This window comes from Orcinus orca, chromosome 12 (genome assembly GCF_937001465.1).
Source record: "Orcinus orca chromosome 12, mOrcOrc1.1, whole genome shotgun sequence".
In the NCBI taxonomy this organism is placed as follows: Eukaryota; Metazoa; Chordata; class Mammalia; order Artiodactyla; family Delphinidae; genus Orcinus; species Orcinus orca.
In genome coordinates this window covers 40,890,327-40,918,109 of record NC_064570.1, presented here as the reverse complement: position 1 = coordinate 40,918,109, position 27,783 = coordinate 40,890,327, and the positions used below count along the sequence as shown (strand labels likewise).

At 35.8% G+C, this 27,783-nt stretch overlaps 1 protein-coding gene across 6 annotated transcripts in view; it reads right to left on the bottom strand.

Annotated features, from left to right (window-relative positions):
- The window catches only part of MAN1A1 (mannosidase alpha class 1A member 1), a 178,576-nt gene that overhangs the window by 90,559 nt on the left and 60,234 nt on the right, over nt 1-27,783 (bottom strand). For all 6 annotated transcript variants that reach the window (XR_007470618.1, XM_049695519.1, XM_004263874.4 and 3 more), the window contains one exon: nt 26,755-26,835. Coding sequence is in view for 5 of the 6 variants with exons in the window: in XM_049695519.1 (XP_049551476.1) it covers nt 26,755-26,835 (81 nt within the window). In the remaining variant the exon portion in view is untranslated. The remainder of the gene's footprint in view (nt 1-26,754; nt 26,836-27,783) is intronic.

The following is a 27,783-nucleotide window of genomic DNA, read 5'->3' as shown; positions in this document are numbered from 1 at the left end:
ATGTGGGATGGTTTGATGACAGCTATAGCCAAGTGAATGCCAGATTCATACCATCTCAGATACACGTAATTCTTTTGATCTGGAGGGATCTCCCCTGTGAGTCCCTTATATGTAAGTGTGTACACATCTTTCACTGCCTCTTTCTAACTTGTGCATTCTCTCTTTAATTAATCAAAACCCTAAACTGAAGTCTTTCTAAATTAAATGATTTGTTGTATTTGTCAAACTGCATTATGAACTTCATTTTTTAAATTTATAAATTTAATTAGATGAGAACTTTTGTCAACTGTTTTGTTTTTCTTCCCTGTGATTCAGTACAATTCAATTTTTAGCCTCGAGGCCATTAGATGAAGAGAGTATTCTTCACTTTTCTGAAAAATTAAAGCATTAAAATCTCCCCAACTTGTTTATTCAAAATAACAAGGATATATGCATGCTAACCTGCCAGTAATCATAGGTTATAACCAAGAAGAATCAATACAACTGTACCTTAGACTTTCTAATGTATGAAAGCACAAAGTGTAAGTGAAAGAAAAAACTTCTGATAAATATAACTCAAAAAATCTAGATGTAGGATGCTCTTAGTGAACAGGCGTTTTAGACTTAGCTAGCTTTTTAAAGATATTTATTCTCATGAAAAAATTAACAGCTAGTGAAACTTTTTTAAAGTTTGCTTTTATACTATCCCCTAGTCAAAATGAATAAATGTTGATAAATGAATTAATAAAATTATATCCTGATACTATTTTTTTCCTGAGGGTTCAATTTCATTCCCTAGCTCTCAAGTGGGGAAGATTTCATAAAGTTAAGAGGGCAAGATGAAAAATGGGGAGAAACACTGGGAAGAATTTCAGGCTATTGTTCAAGGTCGACATCACTAGCATCCATGTGGGCAGAAACCAACGCCACCTACTCCTGGAAGTGGTCCAGTGCTTTCCCTGAGCGTAAGCCAGAGTCAAGGTGGCTTGGTAACACACACACACACAGAGAACAGGGCCCGAGTTCTAGTTCAGGGTCTACTACTCACCTGTCCTGCCACAATAAAGATGAGTCATTTCACTTCTCTCATTTTCTCGCTTGTAAAATGAGGGCACTAGATAAGACGCTTTCTAAGGTACTTTCCTGCTCCATAGGAAGTGGTTTTCAGACTTAAGAAGCACTTAACTACATGTTTCCCAGTGTGGTAAGGGAGATACACCAGAAAAAATAAGATCCCTGATCTCAAGGAGCTTACAACCAGGAAGGCAAATCAGCCATATAAAACTACATAAATGTAAAACATACACCAGAAAAAACAATATGAAGCAACATATAAGTAGAGAATAAACAGAGTGATATAGGCTATAACTAGGGAAATAAAACAAAAAGAGAGATTGAGTTAGGTGATAGGGGAGAGCAAAACTCCTGTGGGTACAGATGTGTGTTTATTTGGGGGTGAGTATATACATGTTTGTGCACACTCTGGGTTAATGGGGTGGAGGACAGGAGATAAAGCAGAAGGGGAGAAGAAGGAGCCTGACTGAGAGCAGGGGAGAGAGGTAGATTAATAGGTTCTAGAAAATGATAAGAAACAGAGGAAAGAAGGCAAGCTAATGACCTTAACTATCAAGTTAAAGGGTTGGTTAAAAGAGCACATCAGTGGGCTTCCCTGGTGGCGCAGTGGTTGAGAGTCCGCCTGCCGATGCAGGGGACACGGGTTCGTGCCCCGGTCTGGGAAGATCCCACAGGCCACGGAGCGGCTGGGCCCATGAGCCATGGCCGCTGGGCCTGCGCGTCCGGAGCCTGTGCTCTGCAACGGGAGAGGCCACAACATTGGGAGGCCCGCGTACCACAAAAAAAAAAAAAAAAAAAAGAGCACATCAGTTGGGTCAAGAAAGTCCCAACACTTACCATCTTGGTGCCTCCCATTTACAAGTGGAAGGATTTCTCAATCATCAGGATTCTGAGAGATGGGACAGAGAGAAAGGCTGTGGTTCTCATTGGTTATGGAAATTTTCTGAGTTGTAAGGGCAAAGATACATAAATGACAACACCAAGAAACATTACAATGGCTGTCTGAAGGAAAGACCTTGAGAAATAATTAGGGTCCTTAAATAATGTTTCCTCAAGAAGAAAATTTCTCTACATGTGCTCTAGAGATAAATGGGGCAGAGGTGGGGCTGGGGAAAAGGAAATAGTATGGTAATAGAAAGTTGTATGTCCTTCTTCTAACATACATTCGATATGGAAGTTAAAAATGCACAGAAAAGGAGAGGAAAACCAATGGCTAGATAGCTCTCACTCTTAGAATTATCGTTAGGTGTACTGCACACTGTGTTATCTTAGATGTTCTAACTCCTAAAGCATTGGCCCAAGAACAGTAAATAACAGCATAATAGTTCAAGTCATCACACAGGGCTTAAAGATGGATTTTTGAGCTGATCTTTCCACCTCAATTTAAGTTTAAAAAAATGGGTAAGTTGCCAACATAATGTTTTGAAAATATGCAGTCTATTGTTAATAATATTTAATATTAGGTAAGTATGCCACATAGTTCCTGAACATACATCTTACACCAAAAAGAAAACATCTTTCTTTCTTCTTCTTCTTTTTTTTTTTTTTTAAGAAAACATAATGCCTGCTAAAGAGACAGAGAATTATGAAAACACATACCCTATCTGGCTATTATTTCTAACAGAATTTGTGGAAACTACCACACAAAGGTTGTTAATACGTGATATCATATGTTAAAATGGGGACTGCTTTGTTTATTATTACATTTGTAGGTAAACATCACAAATCATTTGATATATACAAAATCCAGGCTTAGAAACCTTTGTTCAAAAGAAAGATAAGAAGAAGAAAATGAAAGAAAACAGCCTCATTTATGCAAATATATTGTGATTGTCTGGCATTTTTGAGTTATGAGGCATTCTCTGCTAGTGAATTTTTCCAGATACTGAATCTCACTTCTAAAGAGCATCAAAATGTTTATAGTTTAACCTTTTTATTTGTATAGGTTTTATAAACACGTTTATCTGTTCTTTTGATTTAGTGCAATTACATGAATCCTGTCTTGATGACTCAGCATCAGCATCACAGGCCAACACTGAGTTGAGGCTAGAAGATCTAGTTCCTGGTCATCAGATGACTGAGCTGTACAATCTTGAGAACTTACTTAACACCCTCTTTGCCTCAGTTTCTAAATATGTGAATAGGGATCATTCTTCCAAATCACAAGATGATTGTGATTAAATGCACACGTGCTTTTGAAAGAGCATAATAGTTATCATCATCATTGTTCTTTGCTGTAAGATACTGGTTCCCTCAGGAATAATTTAAGCATATCAGGCTTTTTGTCCACACACTAAATGGTCCAAAAACTGCTGAGCTTTTACGTCTGCTTTCTATAATCCTACTGTTTCCTTCTGTTATTAGCTATCCGTTAATTACAATGAAGACTTCTCACTGTTGTAGTGTATTTGCTCTCCTTCCAAGTTGCGGCCTAATTTTGTGAACAGTTGTCTGTACCAGGGCCTGAGGATAAGTCAAATGTCTCTTCTGTGTCTATTTTACAGTGCAGGGTGTGAGCTTCAGGAAACGTGCCCTCTTTTCTCTCAGATGACTACATTTGAACTACTAACTCTATAGGTATGAAAAAGCAACTAATTAGTATGTTATTTAGGAGTAATAGTTTGTAAGTTTACAAAGTAAACTAAATACCTATGTCTACATAGGTTTTGTTTGCTTTTTTTAAAAAAAATGTAAAATGTTAGCCACTCTTTTTTCATTCTATCTAAGCAAATGTAAACTTATCTGGTTGTGCATCTATTCCCATTTAACTGGTGTTTTTTGATTTCTGCATCACCCTCCTTTATTTATTTATTATACATGGATACCTCCAAAGTGCCTCTGGGCACAGAGTTCATAATTTCATATGTCAGTTGATGGATGAACATTTCAAGTTATCAAAGGGTGATGCTGCTGGACATAAAATTTGGAAGCAGGGCTATTTCTGTCTTATGTTTGTGTGTCCCAAAGCAAGTTGATTAATCTCTCTTAGCCTCAGCTTCCTCATCTACAGAATAGAGAAACATACCTTTGCATTCTATAACTCAGAGAATTTCTCTTTTCCCTATTCTTTTTCCCATGCCAAAATTAAAAATTTTAATTTTCTTATTCTACTATGAATATATTCTCATTATCGAAAAATCGTAAAATTAGACAAATAGACAAAAAATATAGAGCCCCATCAATCCTATCCACCCAAACACAATTATTGTTAACATCTTAATTATCTATCTTCTAAATGGTATTGATTGCATTTCTTTTGAAAAATGGCATCTTCCCACATATACTATTTTGTAATGTTTTAAATTCATCCGCAGTTAATCTACATTAAATACATCATTCTACCTCAGAGGTCAGCAAACATTTTCTGTAGAGGGTCAGATAGTAATTATCTCAGGCTTTGCCAGGCACATTCTCTATATTTCATGTTTTTTAAATTTTTTCTTTTATAATCATTTAAAATGTAAAACCATTCTTAACTCTGGTAGTACAAAAACAGGTCTCAGACTGAATCTGTGCTATCGGTTGTTGACTCCTGTTTTACATCAATGCATAGATTTCTGCAACATCTTTTTTAAAACAGCTATATAGTATACTAGTGTATGGATATGTCAGAACTTAGATACCAGTCCCCTATTATTTGACACTTAGGTTTCCACTGTGTTGATGTTGCAAACAGCAGTGAATAAATATCTCTGTACATACTTATCTGTATTCATGACTATTTCCTCAGGTTGAATGTTTGAAAGTGGAATTTCTGGTCAGAGGGCATTCGCTCACTCACTCACTCACTAACTATAGTTGTAGGGTCAAAGCAGCCACAGACAAAATGTAAATGAATGAGCACATCTGTAGTTTGCGAACCCCTGGATTATACTAATTTGACTGAAAGCATCTTAAATATTTTTCATTTAAATGAAGAGGTTTTAAAATATATTCACATACCCTATTTCACGATAGCACTACTATGTTTTTAATAGATAAGTGTTATATTCTTACAGTACCATAAGTAATTCAATGAAACAATGCCTTTTATTAAAAATGATCATCAGAATACAAAATGTCACATAACTCAATACTCTTCATATTAGAAGAGTTTTGAATATATCAATTGAAATAATTTGGGAGACACTTCCTCTTTAAAATATGAGCATAAATAATAACTAATATGAAACATAATTTATCTTGTCAATTGTGGCCACTCTTGTAGTATCTGAATGCATTTTAAAGCGATTACACACACACACACACACACACACACACACACACACACACACATCCCTTAACATAGTTTAAACTTTCTAAATTATAAGCTTCCAAAAAGGAACCTGCTCTGTAATTTTGACCTTTTAAAGATGTCAACTCATTTATTCAACAGATATTCATTGAGTGCTTATGAACTACATGCTAAATTGCACAAGGTACCTGGAATACATAAGTAAACGAGAGAGTTGTGGTCAATGATTCCTAATAACACGTATTTTTGAAGTGTGACAACAGAAAAACATTCACAGAGTAGTATTTTATGATATACAGGGAAGGCCCAGGTAATAACTTCCATTTCTTCTCCAAAAAGAAAATGAAGACAAATACAATGTTGTAGTACTTCACAAGGTAATCAGACAAATCCTTGCCATTAGTCTGACCATGTAAAATTGGCAAAGGTATCAGATATATGGAAAAACAATTGTACAAAACTGTAGAGAAAGTTATCATTTAGGTGTTTTTGAAGATCTCAAATTCAGCTTTAGACCAAGCAGGCTTACCCCAATATGATCTATGTAAATAAAATGTACATTTGTGTGTGTGTGACTAGTCAACATCTTGAAGGTTATCATTCAGATGGGAATCACCTACAGTAGTTAAGAACTGACCAATTAGATCTGTAAAAAGAACCAGCTCCAACAGAAAGCACTGGAATAGTCTTTTAAAAAGACTCATGGACAAAGAAAGACAAATACTGTATAATATCACTTATATGTGGAATTTTACAAAGCTGAACTCATAGAAGTAGAGTAGAATTATGCTTGCTAGAGGAGGGGGGCAGGTGCGAACAATGGGGAAAGTGGGAAGATGTTGATCAAAGGGTATAGAAGATGAGTAAGTTCTAGAGATCTAATGCATGGCACGGTGATTATAGTTAACAATAATATATTATATACTTGAAAGTTGCTAAGAGAGTAGATCTTAAATATTCTTACCACAAAAAAGAAATGATAATTATGTGAGGTGATGGAGGTGTTAGCTAACCCTACTGTGGTAATCATTTTGCAATACATAAGTGATCAAATCAACACTTTGCACATCTTAAACATACACAATGTTATATGTCAGTTATATCTGAAAGAAACTGGAAAACAAGTAGAAGACATGGCAATCACGGATAAAAGGGGAGTAATCTGAAGTAATGGAGGGTGCGCTGCAGCCCACAATCCAGCTGAAGGGCCAGGCAGCAGACCCACAGAGTCAAGATGCAAAGGAAATGGAGTCAAGTTCTTTTAACAATAAACAAACAGCAATGCACTGGATTAAAACTTGACATGAACACTGAAAATTTCATCTGTTAACAAAATAGAATAAGAGTGGGGTATTCTTACTTTGGCCCTAATTTTATCACTACAGACAGTACCGTTGAAGACAACGACTGAAGACCCTGGGAAAAAGCAACTATCTCTTTATAAGGGTTAGAAAAGGGAAACTATCTCTTTTTTTTTTTTAGGGATAAAAAAGAAAAACAAACAAAAATTCTGGCCAAGTCCAACATGGATCTTGGACTTTGGGAAAATAAGATTTCAAAAGGCTCTTAAAAAATCTTCATTATATATGAGAGTAATGATAGAAGTTTGTGTCACACATTCCTCAGGGATTATGACAGGACTCTTCTATCTGCAGGGCAACTCTATTTAACTGGAGTTGTCCTTAATATAAATGAAACCCCAAATAGCTTATGCTCAATTTGATACATTTGTCAAATTTTAGTTAAAGAGCTTTATTATAATTCCCAATAGAGAAAATGTTTCCCTCTTTTTTTTTTTTTTTTTGCAGTATGCGGGCCTCTCCCTGCTGTGGCCTCTCCCGTTGTGGAGCACAGGCTCCGGATGCGCAGGCTCAGCAGCCATGGCTCACGGGCCCAGAAGCTCCGCGGCATGTGGGATCTTCCCGGACCAGGGCACGAACCCGTGTCCCCTGCATCAGCAGGCGGACTCTCAACCACTGCGCCACCAGGAAAGCCCTCAATTTTTGATCCAGCAAATTATGACCTGGTTTTGCAAACAATGGTGAAAGCCAAATCTGGATGTCTATTTTCTTAGTTCATTTTTTAAAAAAAGGAATCCTGTTAATTGCAAGAGGAGGGACTCATGGTATTAGGTCAGTGGTTCTCAAACCAGCAGCATCAGGATCACCTGGGAACTTGTAAGAAATAAGAAATACAAATTATCAGGCCCCAACTGAGATCTACAGAATCAGAAACTCTGATAGTGGGGCCCATAAATCTGCGTTTTAATAAGCCTTCCTGGGAAATCTGATACACATCACAGTTTGAGAAGCACTGAACTAGGTGAACTCAGTTAATTCAATACGAATGGGAAATAAATTGATTGGAAAGAATAATAAAAATATTTATTGCCACAGGTATAATGTATACTGTGTCTGTAGTGAACTAAGCAAAAAATCTTTAATAATCTTCAAGTTTCACAAATAGCACAAGAGGTATTAAGCCATGTGATGCTGAATTTGCAGTTTAACCGCCAACTCTCCATTTGCTGCTCGCCTGGTATTTAAGAGCAAGCGGGACAGCCAATTCCTAAATGAGTAGCAGTCATCACTGCATAATTTCAGTCTTATGTGCTTGCCACTGTGGTTCAGGAGCTTATTTTGCTGTTAAGTCATGTCTCTAAGTCACTTAATAGCATTAGAATGGAAAGATACGGTCAAATTTATGAGGCCAAGAACGAACCTCCTGTGAGTACTTTACACCACATTGAGAATCTAATTATTGGTTCACAACACGGCATTTATTAGTTTTTTCTCTCTTCATACGGACCCTGTGGCAAATCAGCACACAATAGTATTGTTTTAAAGGGCCATTTATATGTAAAGTAGTTCTTGTATCTATTTTTGGTAGTTCACAGGTAAAATTATCCTGTTTTAGCGTAAGACTGGTCATACAAGGTTAAACACATTAAAAAACAATAAAACAATTATTTTTCAACTGTGAGAGGCCAATACTGTAGATTTGAAATAATGTAATTGAGAAATATCTGTAAAATGAGGCATGGTTCGTATTAACACTGTGAAGAAGATTTATGTACAATTTTCTTAGGCTATATTTTGGGCTTTTTTTCATTAAAGTTCTTAATAAGGAAATCAACAGGAAAGAAATGGAAACTAGTGGATATATGTAAATATTTCTTGATGTCTAGATTCCTCAGAAAACTTGGAAAAATTAAATACATAAACATTTTTAAGTTTCCTAAGGCCTTTCCAAACTCTTTCCACACAGGCTAAGCTTTGTTTGTCAATGATTGGTTAGAATCTAGAATTGGGGTGGAGGGGATCAACATACTGGTTTTGTGCTGGTTGAAAAACTTTTTACATTTGAAATGTCATGATAAAGATTTTTCACTAAGAAATACAAATATAGGTGACTAAAAAATCACACAGCTAATTATAATCACAGACCACACGCATCTCGTTAAACTGGATTGCAAATCAAATATTTCAAGGTCACTCCTTTTCCCCATGAGTTTTTTTCTTTCTTTCTTCCCCCCTTTCCTTCTTTCTTTTCTTTCTTGCCTCCCTTCCTCCTTTCCTAAACATCTTCCTCTTTTATAGATCTTGCAATAATATACACTTATATGTGAACTGATAACATTTCAAGATAAAAAGAACATAAAAGAGATTTCACTCCAAGTTACCTGTAACATGCTAACTGTATTTGAAAGCGAATATTCAGACATAAACTATAAAATGTGAACAACGTGCTTTGTTTATACTACTGCCCCATACTAAGCTGCTTAAATAGGATGAGAACCTCTGAGAAAACACAATCATTTAGTAAGAACGCCCAAGTTCAGGGATGCTAGGAATGAGAATGTTTAAGTAGGCTTTCAGCCATATAATTTCCCAAAGACTGAAATGCATAAATGACTTTGGCCAAGTAATAAATAGCTGATGCTTATATAGCACTCAATATATTCCAGTGACTCTTCTGCCTTCATTTACTAAGTCACATAATCCTTCTAACAAGCTTCTGAGGTTGGAAAGGTTATCACCCCTAATTATGTTCACACAACGCCAGCAAGAAGCAGAGCTAGGATTTGAATGCTACAGGCTGGTGCCAGAGTCCGTGGTCGTCAATTGACCACTACTCCACACTGCTGAAACCAAGTTTTGGAACAACTCTGAACAAAAGTAACATTTGCAGTAAAATGAGAATGAATTAATGAAAAAATTGTTTAGTGTTCTCTATACAATATATGTCATATCATAGTGCATCCTATTAAGTATATAGTATGTTTATGACTTGAAAATTTACTAAAAGTGGTAAATGAAAAATTGTTTCAAGTTATTTGGGTAATCTGTTTCATAAAGTAAAAAGATGAATGCTGTAAGTTAAAATACCTGTTCAACCAGAACTTTAAGGCATGTAGAATATTTACATGTACATTTGAATTATGCTTGTTCTACATGTGAAATATGATCTCTAATTTATACACATCACGCTAATGCAAATGCATTAAATATTCTTTTAGAAAGAGAAAGAGATCCAAAATACATCCCAAGATCCAAAATTCATTTCACCAAGCTTGACTGTTGTTCTGGGTAATCTCTTTTATTACTGATTTATTTAGAAACATATTTAAATTCTAAAGACACACAGAGATATAGATCCTCTCACCCACGACACACATGCCTACAGAATGCATAGCCTAGTGTCAAGACACACATCCTAGTAATTACCATCCAGGTCAAAAAACAGGACTTCGTCAGCCCCACTAGAAGCCCTCTGTGTGCCCTGTCCCAGTCGTTACTCTTTCCCTCTCTCCAAAAGTAACCACATCCTGGCATTTATTCTCTTATATTTCTTTATCAACCAACAGCACATCCTTCGACACGACAGACAGTCTTGCCCACTTTAAAAAATAACAACAACAAAGACTACTTCTAAGCCTTTTTTAAACCACAGGCCCCCCCCCTTCCCCTTTCAGTTCTTTATAATTTATCTGGACAAATTTAAGTCATTTGGAGTTTAGGAGCCTCATTCTGCACATGCGTAGTGCAGTCAACACATTCTTCTCACCGTATTTTTGACAAACTGGAAGCTGGATCCAGAGACTTGATCCCTTTGACAAGACTCCGGGTGATATGTTCTTTTCTCAGGAGGCACACATGTGGTTTGCTTCCCTTCTGAGAAGTCAGCAGCTTTGATAATCATGGCCTGGAGCCATTACCTCATCAGGGGTTGTAAAAATGGGTGAGCTTCTACTTTTATCATTTCACTTTCGTTTATTAACAGAAATAATTTTATTAACATATACTTGGCTTATCTATTACTTGGTTTCCAGTGATACAGTTCACACAGTCAAAGGCCTGATTCAATTTTCAAGGTAATAAATTGCTTCCCTGTCATTCTTTGAAAGTGACCAATTGTTTTTGCTTTTTAATATCATTAAGAAGTTACCAAATTAAACATACTTAATGGGTGTTAATCTGTTACACTTCTTATTTTTACTGAAACTCAAAATGCTCATCTTCTGCTGGAGGAAGCCTCTTTTAAGTTGGCCCTTGTGTCCTTTTTACATTACTCTAGCAGTCTTTGCCAGCATCTTTGTTACCTGGTTTGATAAGATGTTTCAGAATAATCTTGTAAATTTTCTATTTCAGCCATTTCTCCAGGAAACCGTGGTTAGTAAGAAATAGGAATTCAAGACCCAATCTGGGTGCTAGGGATGATTCATTGTTCCTAGGCCTTTTCAGGGGAGACACACACACACACACACACACACACACACACACAGATACACATGCATATTTATATATTTTAAGATAAAATATCTCGTAAGTTTTTACTAATATTTTCAATTAAAATTCAGAGCTACAATGTTTTTCTTTTTAACACTTTCATCATACAATTTACCCATAAGTATACATTTCGCTGGTTTTAGTATAGTCATACTAAATTGACTCTCACAATATTTAGAACATTTTTATCATCCCTCCAAAAGAAACACCATGTTCATTAGCAGTCACTCATTTCCTCCAACCACTTCAGCCCTAGGCAACCTCTAATCTACTTTCTGTCTCTGCAGATTTGCCTATTTTGGACATTTCATAAAAATGGAGTCACACGATATGGGGCTTTCTGGTTGTCTGAAGCTCGTTGCTTGGTATATTCATCAGGAAGAGCTCTTGGAAACAATATTCCCCAAGTTCTTGCATGCAGATAATTGTTTGCCTGTGTCCTTTACACCTGAAAGCCAGCTTTGCTGTATATAAATCCTTTTCTTTCTTGCTACCGCTGCCAAAATTCTTGTTGAGTTTGTCATTAAAAATGGGAGATCTGATTATAATGGAAAGCAATCTGCGTTCACATTTTGGGTAAGGAAGGAATTAAGACTGTAGGTATTCATAAGTACAGAATCAGTGCATGTTCCTAACTGTTTGTGTCTATAGCAGTTTATTGTTCTCTTTGCAGTGCTTCTCTAATTTTTAGCATCTCCCTTCCACTATCAACCAGCCAATTTCTCTTCCATAGGACACAAGGTTTTTCCAGAGCATAAAGATGCCCAACTTTCTTACTTCTTTTTCACTCCAGGTATTTACGTATCTGGACTACCTAAACATCATATATCATGAAGCACCAATCTACATTTCATCAGAAGGAACCACTGTGCTTACACCCAAAAGTAAGTTAAGAAGTTTTGAGTTATGAGGAGGAAACTTCTCCCACACACTGTTCTTCCAATGTATAACATTCTGTGAACTTGAAAATCAGTGTATCATAGCTCCAGAACACTGAATTTAGCAGATGCTTAAAAGACATTTATTTCATATTCCATTACTTTAATGAAAAAAATCTGAAAAGTGATAAAATGGCTCGCTCAAGGTAATGCAGTGAGTCAACCACTAAACAGGGTCTGAGAAGCCAGGATTCTAGATTCTAAGAGCAATGTTCCTTCTACTCCATAAGAGCTACTTAAGTTCACTAGGTAGTTGTCTCCAATATGATGAATATTTCAAGTAGACATCTGTTTACAGATGGTTTACCTATAGGTCCAAAATATGGCAACTTTCCTTAGAAATACAATTTTAAGTAGTGAGAGCCTCAGATCATTACACAGACGTCTTCTCCAATTACAGGATCACAGGTAAGTAGCTAATCCTCATAATGGAAGGAGAGGCAGAGTTTTAGGGTGAGAAGAGAGTGCAGTGAAAGAAGACACTTGGCTATTCATCACATCTATGGATTCCCCCAAACAGTTTTTAAAAATAAAGTATTTCAAAATATAGGAATTTCCAATATCTGTGTACCCATAAGCAAGCTCTAGCAATTCATATCATGTAGCCATATATGCTTTAGATTTTAAAATATAAAGGAAAATATTACAAATTTAAAAAAATACAGTTTCTAATTACCTTGGGTTTCCATCATAAAGTGAATCCAGACTTTGAGAACTCTCACGAGTGTCTGGTAGACTATACGTTCCCCTCTTTATAGTTACCTCCTTTATATTTCAGACAAGGTTTTCTTTTTTCCCTGACTCATTACTGAACAGCTTTTCTCTTACTCTCTTCTTCTTCAAACAAGCATGCCTGCTTTTGAAGTTTCTTAAGGGATATTTACTGCTGTAACAACAGGAAAAAGGCTCTCTGCTATGTCTTCCCTAATACCTTCTTTCAATTAGATCCTGTACAGAAAGACAAAGTCACAGATTGTGCCAAATGCCTCAGTAGTCCCAGATTTCCTTCTATGTTAGTAATGGACATAAACTTTATTGTTGACTCTATAATAATAATCACAAATAATTCCACTCTTTCGGCTTTTAAATGGTTGAGGATGGAAAATGCAAAGAGATTTCCAATGAACATATTTTTTTTAAGGGTATGGAAATACTCTACATACTGTTTTGTATCACACTTTAGATAGGTGTGTGTGTGTAACAAAAAAATCTTGTTACTATAATTAGCTTTTGTCTTTTTAAACTGCTCTTGAAAATACAAAGACTAAGTAGTTAGATCTGAGACTGTGCAAGGATTTATGACCAATCTGTTTACTTAAGCTTTGTGTCACCTCCATTTCCATGTGAACTGAGGATGATATTAACATCTAATGGATGTTGCTGTAAACAAACCCACCATCTGAAATGGAAATCTATAAATAGACTATAAAGAAGGAAATTCAATTATCACTGAGTAAAGCCATTTTCTTTATGAAACAGATAAAGGAGAGAAAGAGAGAAAGTTGACTTTCAAGATTTCACAAGCTGGACTCTTGTAAGAAAAGTTAAAAAAATTCAAACCTTAAAAAAGGCTAGAACAACTAAATCCTGAGGAAGCCTAGGGGCAAAAGTTTGGTAAGGATTTTTTTCAAGTTTATTACAATTTTTCTTTTAATTTTTTCTGATCATAAGGTTAGCACTAGTTCACTGTGAAAACCTAAGTATAGAGAAACAAAAAGACAGGGGAAAGATCATATACCAATTATAAGCAAATGTTGTTTACATTTAAGAATAATTTCCTATGTCGTTATTCTGTTTTCTGTAGCTGAAAACAAAGAAACAAACAAAAATACTAAGTTCATAGATACAGAGAACAGAATGGTAGTTGTCAGAAATGGGAGGGGTGTAGGGTGGGAGAAATGGGTGAAGGAGGTCACAAATAATCATATACATATTAAATTTTATATCTTGCTTTACTTATCAATATTTGCCCATGTCAGTAAATAAACAAGCATAAATTTTAATGGTTGGGGCTTCCCTGGTGGCGCAGTGGTTGAGAGTCCGCCTGCCGATGCAGGGGACATGGATTCGTGCCCCGGTCCGGGAAGATCCCACATGCCGCGGAGCGGCTGGGCCCGTGAGCCATGGCCGCTGAGCCTGCGCGTCTGGAGCCTGTGCTCCGCAACGGGAGAGGCCACAACAGTGAGAGGCCCGCGTACGGCAAAAAAAAAAAAAAAAAAAAAAAAAAAATTTAATGGTTGTACAACATGCCATTATGTGGGCATTCCATAATCTGCTCCACTATTCTTTTACTATTGGATATTTGAGATGTTTCTTCCTATTTACTGAGTATATAAAATAAAATGTATTAATTGCTTTAGGCATAATATGATTACATTTTGGATTATTTCCTTTGGCTAGATTCCCCAATGCTGAATAACTAGAACTAAATGAATACCTTTATTAAGGATCTTCTTATATATATAGTACTTAATAGCTTTTCAAAGCAACTGTATTGAATTACATTCCCTTCAGCAATGACTGCGCAAATTTTTGCCCTACTCTCACCAAGCTGGGTATTAATGTGGTTTTTAGTCTTTGCTAATTTGATAGGGAAGAGGGAGAGAAAGAAGTCAAAGTGTTGGTATTTTACTTTGAGTATTTATAAGGAGAGTCAGTGATTATTCTGCATCTGTCTGGACATGGGGATGGGGGGGAATACATTGAATGGATAAGTAAAACTAGTGGGAAGTGCACGCCAGGCAGTGGTGACATGAGACTGGTAATCCTTGAAAGTGTGGCAACTACCCATTTATCTGAGTACTAATTAAACCCCATTATTTAGGTAGCATCTTGAAATTCCACAATGGAAAAACTTCTGGAGGAATGTCAGGTCACTGGATCTAATCTTAGTTTAACCCAAGGCCCTGGTTTTGAGTCTTGTCTTTTGACAACAGTTAACATAATGGAAGGAAAACATACTAGAAAATGGTTGACTGCAAATCCTTAATGACTATGAGAAGTAGATATATTAATCATTTTTTTGCAGTTACTATTATGATATATGACAATAAATATGAGCTTTCCTTCTCTTTGTCTAAGTGAGTAAAATATAAAAAGCAAGTAGGCAACTGGATTCCAAATTTTTATTCACAGTCAGGAGAAATTTATTAAAGTGCTTTTGTCATATGGTAGATTTATGAGCTTTTTCTAAGTTCTTTTTGGAATTTTCTAATTACATAAAAGCATTCCAATTGTATTGGTAAACCTTCATAATTTATGTCTATTAATAAAACCAAACTATTTTAATTTAATTTGAAATGACAATGTACTACCTTTTTCCTTCATATTTCTGTATCAGAAAATATGATTCAAAACTTGAAAATACTATTCTTTTTTCTAAATTGCATACATCTACATCATTCAGTGCTATCAATTACTACTGTCCTCAATATGCATTTTATTCTGATGAAGAGGGTGAGGGAATGAAGAATAAAAACACAGACAAGGAAAATGAGAATGCTTGCAACTCAAAGAATTTGGAAAAATTCAAGGAAAATTTTGTCTTGGAAAAACACATGAATGTGATGAATAAATAATTTCAAATAATTTCAAAAATCTGTTATAAACTCATAAGTGTTAACATATCATAGTTTAGTTTTCAAATATCAGTTGTTCTTTGTTGCTTAGGAAATGGAAGATTTCATGGGTTATAGAAGATTGCAGCTAGCTCATTACATGAGGGTTAGATGCTGAACTGATGAGTAAGTAAATAAGAAAGAAAGACTGTGGTACTAACCCTGTTGGCTTTGGGAATAATATGTGGACAGGGTTATGGCGCAGACAGAGCAGGGTCTAATTCCAGTTCTACCAATTCCTACATGACTCAGGAATCAGCCGGTCCGAGCTTCAGTGTAACTACAACATGGAGATTATGAAATCTCTCCAGTATTAATACTGTATACCTGGCACACAATAAACCCTCAAAAAATGGTCTTATTATCACCAATATCATCACCATCACATTCCTCCTCCTCTTCTTTGTCCCAAAGAAAAGAAAGAAATCTACCATAAACTCAGAACTCTTGGGTTCCTCTGTTTAGAATGTTATTTTCTCCAAATCTTCAATGGTGTTAGTCCTATCTGAGCACCCTAAATTCACCCTAAAGTAGTCCTCCTCTTCCTACCCCTCTCTCTGTCACTCTTTATCACATGATTGTATTGTATTTTCTTTACAGCACTTACTGCTATCTGAAATTACACTGTGGACTCCTTTAATATTTTATCTCACTAGCATGTACATTTCATGAGAACAGAGACTTTGTCTAGTTTGTTCATCACTGAATCCTCCAGAGACAAGAACACAGCCTGGCACATAACAGATGCTCAAAATTACCATAGGTGGCACATAATATTTGCTGAATAAAGATGTGAATCATAAGCAACTAAACAGGTTAATAACTGCAAGCCTGACAAGATGATAGAGCTTTAAGGTCCACTATACCTAATTCTTCAGAGTTAAACTCTGGGTTAATATTATTCTAAGTCTAGTCATAATGCATTATATAGTCATAAAGATTAGATAGCAGAAACTCAACACACTGTCATACAGAGTGAAGTCAGAAAGAGGAAAACAAATACCGTATGCTAACGCACATATATGGAATCTAAAAGAATGGTACTGATGAACCTAGTGGCAGGGCAGGAATAAAGATGCAGAGGTAGAGAACGGACTTGAGGACACAGTGGGGGAAGGGGAAGCTGGGACGAAATGAAAGAGTAGCATTGACATATATACACTACAAAATGTAAAATGGATGGCTAGTGGGAAGCTGTTGCATAGCACAGGGAGATCAGCTCGATGCTTTGTGATGACCTAGAGGGGTAGGATAGGGAGGGTGGGAGGGAGGCTTAAGAAGGAGGGGATATGGGGATATATGTATACATATAGCTGATTTACTTTGTTGTACAGCAGAAACTAACACAACATTGTGAAGCAGTTATACTCCAATAAAGATATTAAAAAAAAACACTCAACACACATGCTACAGTTGTTATTTGAATTAACAGTTAAATCTAAATTGAATAATAAGTCTACTTTCTACCTGACTAGAGGAAGTGCATGACACAAGACTAAAGTAAGAAGCCACTATTTAATAATTTTAATACCAAGTTAGCTATAAGAATTGAAACACAGAAGTTAGCAGCAATTTATAAATTAGAGCAACTATCACGATTATTATATGAAGAACTTAAAAATATCTGTTAAAAGAAGATTAATCAAATAAATGCATCAACCAAATGGGACTTATAAGACAAACGTGACAATCTCTTTTGCTTATCTGGTCTAACCCTAACCTTCTATCTAATGGCACAAATGAAAAACAAAAGTGTTTATAATAAAGAGCTGTGAAAAAATTCTTGTGTTCTATGCCCATATCATTAAACCTCTTGGATTTCCTCATTTTGCAGGACCCTGGAATTAGTCACTATTTGTACTGCTTCAGAGGAATGGGATACCTCAGATTAAAATAAAGATCACTTATTAAGTTAAAAACAAACATTACCCTCAAGGCTTAGGTCTACTTTATTATCAATGTAAAAGAATTTCCAGCTAAATTATAAGATGAACGTCCAAATGCAAAATTAATGGTTGTATATCCAGATATATCAACAGATCTCTCTTGGAGAAACACTTCATAATGTATCAGAAATGGCTTAAGTTACTAGAATAGTTAACCCTAAGATTTGTCAATGAACTATCATCTAAAACATTTTAAAGAAAAAAACTTTAAATACATAAACTATAAATCTACATCATAAAATGGTAACACAAGAAAGCTTTGTAAATGAAATCTTTAGAAGACATACTTTAGAAGGCACCTACTATAGACTGAATGTTTCTGTCCTCCCAAAATTTTTATGTGAAATGCTAATCCCCAATGTGATGATAATTTGGAGGTGGAGGCTTTCCGAGGTGTTTAGGTCATGAGGGTGGAGCCCCCATGAATGAAATTAGTGCCTTTATAATAGATATCCTAGAGAGCTCTTTCACCCCTTCTGCCATGTGAGGACATTTAGAGAAGATGGACATCTATGAAACAAGAAGCTGGCCCTCACGAGACATCAAATCTTCTGGCACCTTAATCTTGGATTTCCCAGCCTCCACAGCTATGAGAAATAAATGTTCATTGTTTATAAACCACCCAGTCTATGGTATTCTACTATAGCATACAGCAGCTTGAACGGACTAAAGGAAATTCAAAACAAATTCACATCACTACAATCAAATTTACTAAATTTATTGTAGATACAATTTCATCTAGTTATAGCTTAAAAGAAACAGCTCTGCATAGGTACATAGTTGCATTTAATCTAATTAGTTAACATGCATTTTGTTTACATTTCTACTGCCAACTCTAATCTGTACTGACTTCTTAAGGCTCTAGAGTCATGAATGTTTGTCCAACAATCATATATTTAAATTTCATACCGCATGAATATTTTTCTCTTTGTTTAAACAGTAACCTTTGTTCAGTACATATTTTCATATGGATTTATGAATATTATGTAGTGTTTATATCTTAGCAAATTTAAAAATAATTCACTGATGCTTGAAAGTTGTTTTTTTTTAAGACCTATTTTTTTTTCAATTAAAATATATTGCACAGTAAGCTATGCAGATAGCTTCTGGCAAAATCCCTCCTTAATCACTCAGTCTTGTGATGTTATCCTGGATTATGACATCACTCAAGACTTCCCTATTTTTTAAATATCTTATTCATATATTCCACTATATAGCCTTAACTTCCAGAGCTTCTAGTTATCTGCTAAATTACTGCTACTTCTACTATCCTACTTCAACTAAACATCAGGCAATTTAACCAGTCCATTTTCTCTCTAACCATCACTCACCGGTTTTTTTTCATACTGTCTTATACTCATTCTTGGACTTTATGGTCTATAATTTTAATGAAACTTTTTGCCAATACCATAAAATCCATATGTTTTTTGGTGTCTCTGTCTCATCTGTCCAGCAAAACTCAATGAAAACACACCAACTACCTTCTCCATGCTTGTATCTGAACTGCTGAGCACTACTGGAGAAAGAAATATCATACACCTGAGGATTGATGCCACCATGAATTCATGGTCACCCACGTAGATACTGTCCAGAAATTCTACCATGTATCTCTAGTCACAACCCTCTCTAGAATGACAATTTCAAATTATACACACTCATCTGAAATGTCTATTCTCTCCCCGTGAACCTCAGCAGATGTCCTTGTCTGATGCTTTTTCATACAGTTAACAGGGGCCATCGCATAGTAAACATCTCATATCTTTGCCACCAAATCTACCAAGTCACTGACATGTGTGCCCATTTTCTCCTCTACCCTCTCATACTGCAGTGGAGGAGGGACCACTCCCTAAGGCTATCTGTCCTCTGAATCCTACCCTCCCTTACCTTCTAAAAGACCTTCTCCTCTTCATTCAAAATCAATTTGGATTATATGCTATTATTCTACTAAAAGTACTTTCAGTAAAGTCATCCGTGACCTCCATATTGCTACGTCCAAAGATATTTTCAGTCCTTAAACAACTTGCCATAGCAGCAACCTCTGACACAACTGAATACTTCATCATTTTTCAAAATACTATTTTCCCTTTGCTTCTGTGATAATCACATTTATTAGTTTTCCTCCTACTTCTGGGATTACCACTTCTTAGTCTCCTTTTCTAGCTCCTTCCTCTCACCAATGCCGAAATGTTAAGGCTCCCTTTTTTCAATCTATATGCATTCTCAGCAGCCCCATTCCCTTCTATCCCTTCTATTAACATTTAGCTGTTGATGACTCATAAGTTCAAGCCTATAGCCTACTTCTGTCTTCTGTGTTTGAGATCCCTAATGTCAGGTTGCTACTTGCTGTCTTGTAGCTAGACTGTCCAACTTTGAAGGCCAGCTCTGCTGCTTTGTATGCCCTTGGGTAAGTTACTTAACACTCAGTGCTCTGTCTTTCCCTATGTAAAATGAGGATAAAAACAGTATCTACTCCTACTTTACAGGGTTGTTATAACATCTAAATGAATCAATATTTGTCAGTGGAGACTGTTTCTCTTGTTCACTGTTTCTGCAGCACCAAGTGCAGTCAGTGCTTCAGTGCAGGTATTCAATAAGCATATGCTGATCCACTAAATAAATGCACTTACCAGATGGTAAATTATCACAATTCTCAGGAATTTTCTACTAGTCCCATTAAATTTTAAGTTCCTTGCTATAGGTACCTCATGATACCTTCCTAAAGGACACTGCAATAATTTCAAAGAAAAAAAATATACAGAAATATTACTAGAAAAGTACAGCTTTTGTTTAAGTCACACACATACATACACACACAAATTTAGTATTAGAAATCTATGTCAATATGATTCAGACAATAAAAATGATTTAAGTATTGGTTTTAACAGACATTGTAAATTATGAAATGATTCACTAGAAATCTAAATATAAACATATTACCTCATCTTTTACATTAGGTTTTGCAAAACAACAAGTTCCTGGTCTGAGCAAACACTTAAAGAGGAAGTGGTTGGAGGAAAGGCACCAGGTCCACAACGTCTGCTCAACACAGCAGGGTGCTGCTGAAGAGCAATGATTAGCTCCCCCACTAGACAACTGCAGTACTGATGACAGGCATTCCTTTTCTATAGCATAGTTTACCTGGGTTTCTCAACTTTACTGTTTGAAATTTGGGGGGTTACAGGAGAAGTCTAGAATAGGAGATGTTTCTCGCAGAAACAGAATTTTGTAGACAAGTGCTAGAAGAGTAGCCTTTTACTTGACAAGTCAGTGAATATGTTTTCTAATCCCAAGGCATGACTCTCTAATTACTACCCTAGGGCCATAGTATGGAAGTCTTTTCCTTGTGGTGCAGACTAATTCCAGTTTGGGGACCCTTGAAAAAATTCCCCTCTTTTCACAAATTCCTATCTTCTGCTTCTCCTAGCAGCTGGGAAGGCTATACAGTTTAACCCAAGTCAGTGGCTACTGTGGCAGTCATTAGCACTATTTACTCCCAGGCGTGTGGTGGTAACACTGCATCCTGTCCCCCAACCCTTTAAATTACAGTGGCCATGTGACTTGCTTTCGCCAGTAAGATGAGAGCTGAAGTAACAAGTGTCTTTTCAATAGACATGTTAAAAGCCAGTGTGTGATTTTCCAGGTTTTCTTTTGTCACCTCAACACCCTGCCTCCTGCCTTGGCAAATGGAAATGACTCAGATGGCAGCTGCTGCACCAGTCTGGGCTCTGGAGGGAGGATGATGAGAAGCAGAGTTGTGGGCAGAGCATGCAGCATGGGCAAAGCATAAAGAGTGTGTAGAGCGTATTGTCTTAAACCATTGAGATTTTGAGGTTGTTACTGCATCATAATAGGTCTATTCTCACTGATACGAATTTGTAGTCCACTTACTATGTGCAAAGTACTGTGCTAAACTAAAAGGGATACACATATTTCATTAATAAACAAGTTAATTTTCTGAGTTTCCCTCTCCTTTAGGTGCCAAGCCCTCTCATTTGGTCTACCACATTTATCAGATGCAAATCTATACCAGCTTCTGCCACTTATACCTTAGCCATGAATAGGTTTTGGAGCTGAAATTCTTGGCAAACTGTAGAACTGCTTTCATGTATTACTGAGATAAAGTTCTTATGGCTAATAAAACTTCTGTGCTTCCAAAAACAATTATAAATACAGGATAGAGCTTTGTACAGAGTAAGACACATAGAAAACCTGAGTTACGGAGTAGGTATGATTTCTGTAATTCAATGTAGGCCAAAAAAAGGTAGCATTTTCATTTGACGAAAGTGTACATTATTTTAGAATCGATTCCATGTACTCCTAGATCCCTTTTAAAGTACAAAATAAACTTCCAATCTTAATAAAATATTCAACATGAGACAATTTAGCTCATTATCCACGGAAACAATTACAAATTTAAGCAAAATTACTGTAATCTAATATCATTTTGCTAAGTTAAACCTTTTAAAATGAAAATATTACCTATTCAGTTTATCATATTCCTTTATTTTATAAAGTTTCAATAATGAATGCTAAACAGTAAATTAATATCTAAAGTATATATAAGGATCATCACTAAACAAACTCTACAAAATTGATGTCCTGCACCCCAAACGTCTGAATCCTATTATGAGAAAAAAATAGATCTTTCTACCACTACACTCACATTCTCAATCTTATTTCTCTCCTCCCTACTCCACAATCCTACCCACTTCATGTTTTCCTCCTTGATATTTTAACAATTAGAGGTATTAGCTACTTCTCTTTTTCAGTAAGTCCTTCAGCAATCTTTTGTAGTGGTGTGTCTGGAGCAGTGGATTTCTTTTGGTTAATTTGGGAAAACGTTCTTTTGCTGCCTTCGGAATGAAGGCTACCTTGGCAGAGTAAACTGATCTAATGTAAAAATCTATTGTATGTGTTTCCCTTGGGTCAGATGCCCTTGGGTCTTGGGTCAGATGCCCTTGTTGCCTTTATTCAATGAAAGCTCATTCTTCAATCTTTTTAGCTTTGATGAGTTGACTTTTTCTAGTTCACATACTTAAAACATATTACTTGAATGTTTCCTTTGAGGATTAAATACCTTGTCAGTTCTAAATGTTCTCTCTCAATTTACAGAATAAAGTAGTTTTTCAAATCAGGAAAAGCTTTCCTAAGCAGTATTTTATTAAATTATCAGTTTCCATACAGCTTGTCTATTTCCTCTATTTCCTCATCATAGTGGAATTATGTCTTTTTTTTGACTCCCAAACACCTTTTATTCCTACCCTTCCAATAGGGCCTTCAATTTCCTATTCAGGAATTATCTATACTTGGTCCTCATGGGATACTGAATTCAAACCCTGTGGAACACTTTTTATCATATCCTCTCTTTCATTTCCTAAGATCCTTAAGGGACCACATTAAATAAAACTGCCAATTGAGCTCCTTCTTCTGGAACTTTGTGTCTTGACAAGGGTAGGAAAAAATTAGTGCATGTTTATTAATTCTAGGGTGACCCAGAGAGATTGCTGAGCCATAGAGATCCTCTGTGGCAACTTGAGAGTGCTAGTTCCAATTTCTTCTTCAGCCTTCTCTATGAGTCTGTGGCATTACTATATCCCATTAAGTTTACTTTCTGCTCAATACAGCCACTGATTTCTGTTGTAAAGCAAATAATAATATGTGGTATAGTCATACATGCTATTTTCTACATGTATCATTTTCTCTTGAAATGTCTTGTTTTGCATTTGCCAATTTTCAATATCACTTTTGCTTTGGTTACTCTTATTCTACAGTAATATTTCCCAAAATTTGTTCTGGGAAACAATGTTTGTAACTCAGTGTTAGCAGATGTTACATTTAAAAAAAAAAAAAAGAGGGAGGTTATAGTTAAGTAAGTATGGAAATACAGAGATAAAAAAAAATTAGTTCCTTTTTCTGTAAATTGTGAATTTCTAAGAAAGAATATAGGATGTAACTTTTTCCAAATTTATTTTTAGTATATATACAGATACAGATTTATCCTGCCATATCTAAAGAAACTAGTGGTCTGTAGAACATAATTTGGGTAATGATATTCTAGATGCTATTTACTATCTCCAATGAGGACTTTAGTTTCCGTTGAGCTTATAATAGAGCGATGCTATCTCTTTTATTTATTTTTATTACTGATCATTTAGTATTTGGTATTCATCTTATTTTTATCCCATCCGTTTGTAATTCTCGTGGTTATCTACATTTCTTATATAGGCTCTGGAAATCTTGTGGCTCGGCTTTTTTTAAAAAAATAATACTACAAAATATTTTAACTGAGCTAGGGCATTTCAAGTTTTTGAATATGTCCCTGTAATCAAAGTATATGTCAACAGGTATTTCATGTTCCTATTGTTCTTTTCGTAGGTTTAGAGGTCCACTGACATTCTTGATTATTGTTCAGTGTTTCTAATTGTAATTTTCCTGAAGCAGGTAATGCAAGTCAGTGGTATTTCCTCTTCTGTTTTTGTAACATAAACGTAAGAATCTTGAACTTACATCAGTGTGGGCCTATATACTTCTGATGGTGATTTATAAGATGTTCTCAGAATACTCCTGAGCCTCAGCGATGAAATGAGAATGTTAAATTATGGTGATTTAGTAGTCCCTCTATGAGATAATTTAAGAAGATGAATTTTCCTAGACTATCTTAGTAATACCTTGATCTATAAAAGAGTGTGTAGCATAGAACTTTATCAACAATCTAAAACCAACTAATCCATAATGTGGCCATGTTGATGTTCTTTCTATTAAACGAATGCCCAATTTTTCATTTTGATATGGAGACAAATAGATCAAGCTCAGACTTAGGGTAAAATAATTTTCCTTGATCACATTCCTGACAGCTAATTCTCCTGAGTGCATTGGTCAAATGAAAGGCAACCATCAGTGATGAGGTAATAATTGGGGGGAAGAAACAGGAGATGATGGTAAAACAGTCTTATACTAATCGCTTCTCACTTGCCAATCCCACTTTAGAGGATAAATATATTTATTGGCTGATTATAGCTACATTATTCAAAATATAGGAATACTGGAAGCAACCCAACTGTCTAACGTTTAGGGAATAGTTAGCAAAAACTATGCTGAGAAGATGAATCTTTAAGAACTAAAATTAAAAATGTATTCTATAGAAACAAAGAAAAGTATTGATATATAAGAAAGGAAATGCCTAAGGTAACTTTTATCATAAAATTAAAATACAGAAAATATAGATATAATTAACACAATGAATGTTTTGCACAGGGATAAGGACAAAGCATATATACTAAAAGAATAATTATTTTCAATGGACGTGTTTTTTGTAGTCCTTTTCTTACTAAAGTTAGCTAAGTAGAGAATTTAAAAATATCCTTACAGGGCTTCCCTGGTGGCGCAGCGGTTGAGAGTCCGCCTGCTGATGCAGGGGACGTGGGTTTGTGTCCCGGTCCAGGAGGATCCCACAGGCCGCGGAGCGGCTGGGCCCGTGAGCCATGGCCGCTGGGCCTGTGCGTCTGGAGCCTGTGCTCCGCAACGGGAGAGACCACAACAGTGAGAGGCCCGCATACCGCAAAAAAAAATCCTTACAATGTTTTAGGCAGATGATTTTATCTGTAGGCAAGCTATATCTGTATAATATTTATATTAGTATATAAACATATATGTCTCCAGTAAGCATACACACATATAGAAACAAACACAGGTATATAAACTTAAGATACTGTTATGAGTAAAAAAGTATCCTAATCTACATGATGCATATTTAGAAGAAATACATAATTGTTTCTCTTTGCATGCTCCATTACCCTATCTGAGCCCAGATACAATGAAGTCCTTATTTCCTCCAAATTGTCTCACCCCACAGAAATGATGAAGGAAGTTAAAACCAAGGTCATCCTAAGTATGTCACGCCAAAAACAATGAGAATACACAGGCACTGGATACTCAAAGACATATATTCTAAAAGCAGAATCTTCTTTAGTAAAAAAACAGTAATTAATTTTAATTATGAGTTTTTAAAAATATGGATTCCCAGGCTTAGCGTTTAGAACATCCTACACCAAAATGAACAAATGAAGTTATGTGCAACTGGAAAAAGGGAAGAAGAGGGATAATGAAGAACAGGGTTTATCACAAACAGGACAGATACAGGGGAATATAGAAGCCATCTATACACTTTGAAAATCTCTATGGTAGAATAAAATCTAAAAAGAAGGAGCATGTTAAGATTGTACAGGCTGTTTTGTTATGACTAGGAAAGCATCTGAGAGACGAGAAACAAAGTAAAGTAGTCTTTCTCATTAAGCATATACTGCTGTGCTTAAATTTGTTTGAAGGAGCATAGAAATACATGAACTAGTACACTAGGTAAGATCCCCTCTTCCCCCCAGCCAGATTGCTCAGGCTAACACAAATCTGATTGATATGCAATTGAAATATGTGACTGTTTTTCCTGATGTCAGCTTTTAACACTGTTGAAATTAAAGGTGAGGTCCATTCTAATGACTCTTAGTGGACTCTTAGGTTGTTATTCATAAAGCTGTCCAAAACCTTTGAGGATAATAGCACCTGTGCTCTTCATGAGCATGATACAAAAATCCTTTCTTAATCTATTGATAAAAGGCAGCTAAATTAAAAATTCCTTCTTTGTTCTGAGCAGCGATAATTAAGCTCCAACCTAGGAGGAGCTGCAAAGCACTTTATGTGGGGTTACTGGCCTACAGGACTTCTAACTGGGAAGCTGAGTATCTCACTCACCCCCTCAATTTCTTAAATACTCTAATTTTTATATCTCACTTGCCAAGCTTTATTTCAAAAAAGTTTTTATTAAGTTAATATTATACTAACATTAAAATAATTTTTAAAGAAAGAAATCCACAAACCTGCCACTATACTAAACTCTTTACTTTGTCCATAGGCATATATAATTTGTAGTTTTAATCACACCATACATAACATAATGGAGCCAGGCTTTTTTAAAGGCACTGCCTAACATTTCCTGACAACATGGTCTGTCAGACTTTTCCAGTGTGCTCATTTAATTAGTACTTATTATAAGAAATTCAGTATATGCTAGAGGCCCATCAAAACGTGAAAATTTAATGGATACCATAAAAAGCATACTTTACTTGGAGAATATCATTTTAAGACACTTCATAATTCCCATTTATATGCCACTTTTCATCTTACCTCTTCTCCAGACAGGTAGTAAGCTGAGATTAGTCCACCGACAAAGCGTATATTTACTTCAAAAACAGAAACTTCAGCATTCTGTGGAAACAAAATAAAGGAGGTTCATATATAAATGGTAGTACACAATTGAGAAAAATATCACCGTGATAAAGTGCATGAAATATTTAAATTTTGTTCAATCCTATATGCTTGCCCAGAGAAATTTATACACAAGAGGGAAAAGCCCTGCCTTCTAACAGTGTCAAAACACATGTAAATAGATCAAAACATTTTGACTCTTAAAATAACAATTATAAAAATATTTATAAAATGAAGTTATTTCCTCCCTCTATTCAACACTAGATACAATACTCAATATTCTTTGTGCAGATGCGACAGGCCCAGGACATTCTATTTTTCTATTCTGTGTTCTTTTATTTCATTCATTTGCCTGTTTTTCTTCCCGAAAGACCATTCAGACTGTTCATACTTTTGCTGGTAGTTCAACATTATTCTAGAATTCTTCCCACACCATTTTAAAGTAGCACAGCTAGAATGTAAATAGGATTTGAAGCTGGAGTGACTTGGGTTCTAGTGCTGGTTCCCAAATGTTCTGTCCGTGGTCTGGGATGATCACATTTCTCTGAGAAGAAATTTTATCTTTGCATAAAGGAGATTATAATAATATATGTTGTACCTTGTTAAAACAGCTCTTATATACATCAATAATAGCTTGCTTTTATTATTATTTACAAAGCTCTATATCCTGTGCTAATCTCTACATGGACTATGTCATTTAGTCCTATATCAACCGTGTGAAATAATTACTATTCTTACAACCATTTTACAAATGGAGAAACTGAGATTTATAGTGGTTACTATGACTTTCTTAAGGTCAGACAACTAATAAGTGGTTGAGGGCTTCCCTGGTGGCGCAGTGGTTGAGAGTCCGCCTGCCGATGCAGGGGACGTGGGTTCGTGCCCCGGTCCGGGAAGATCCCACGTGCCACGGAGTGGCTGGGCCCGTGAGCCATGGCCGCTGAGCCT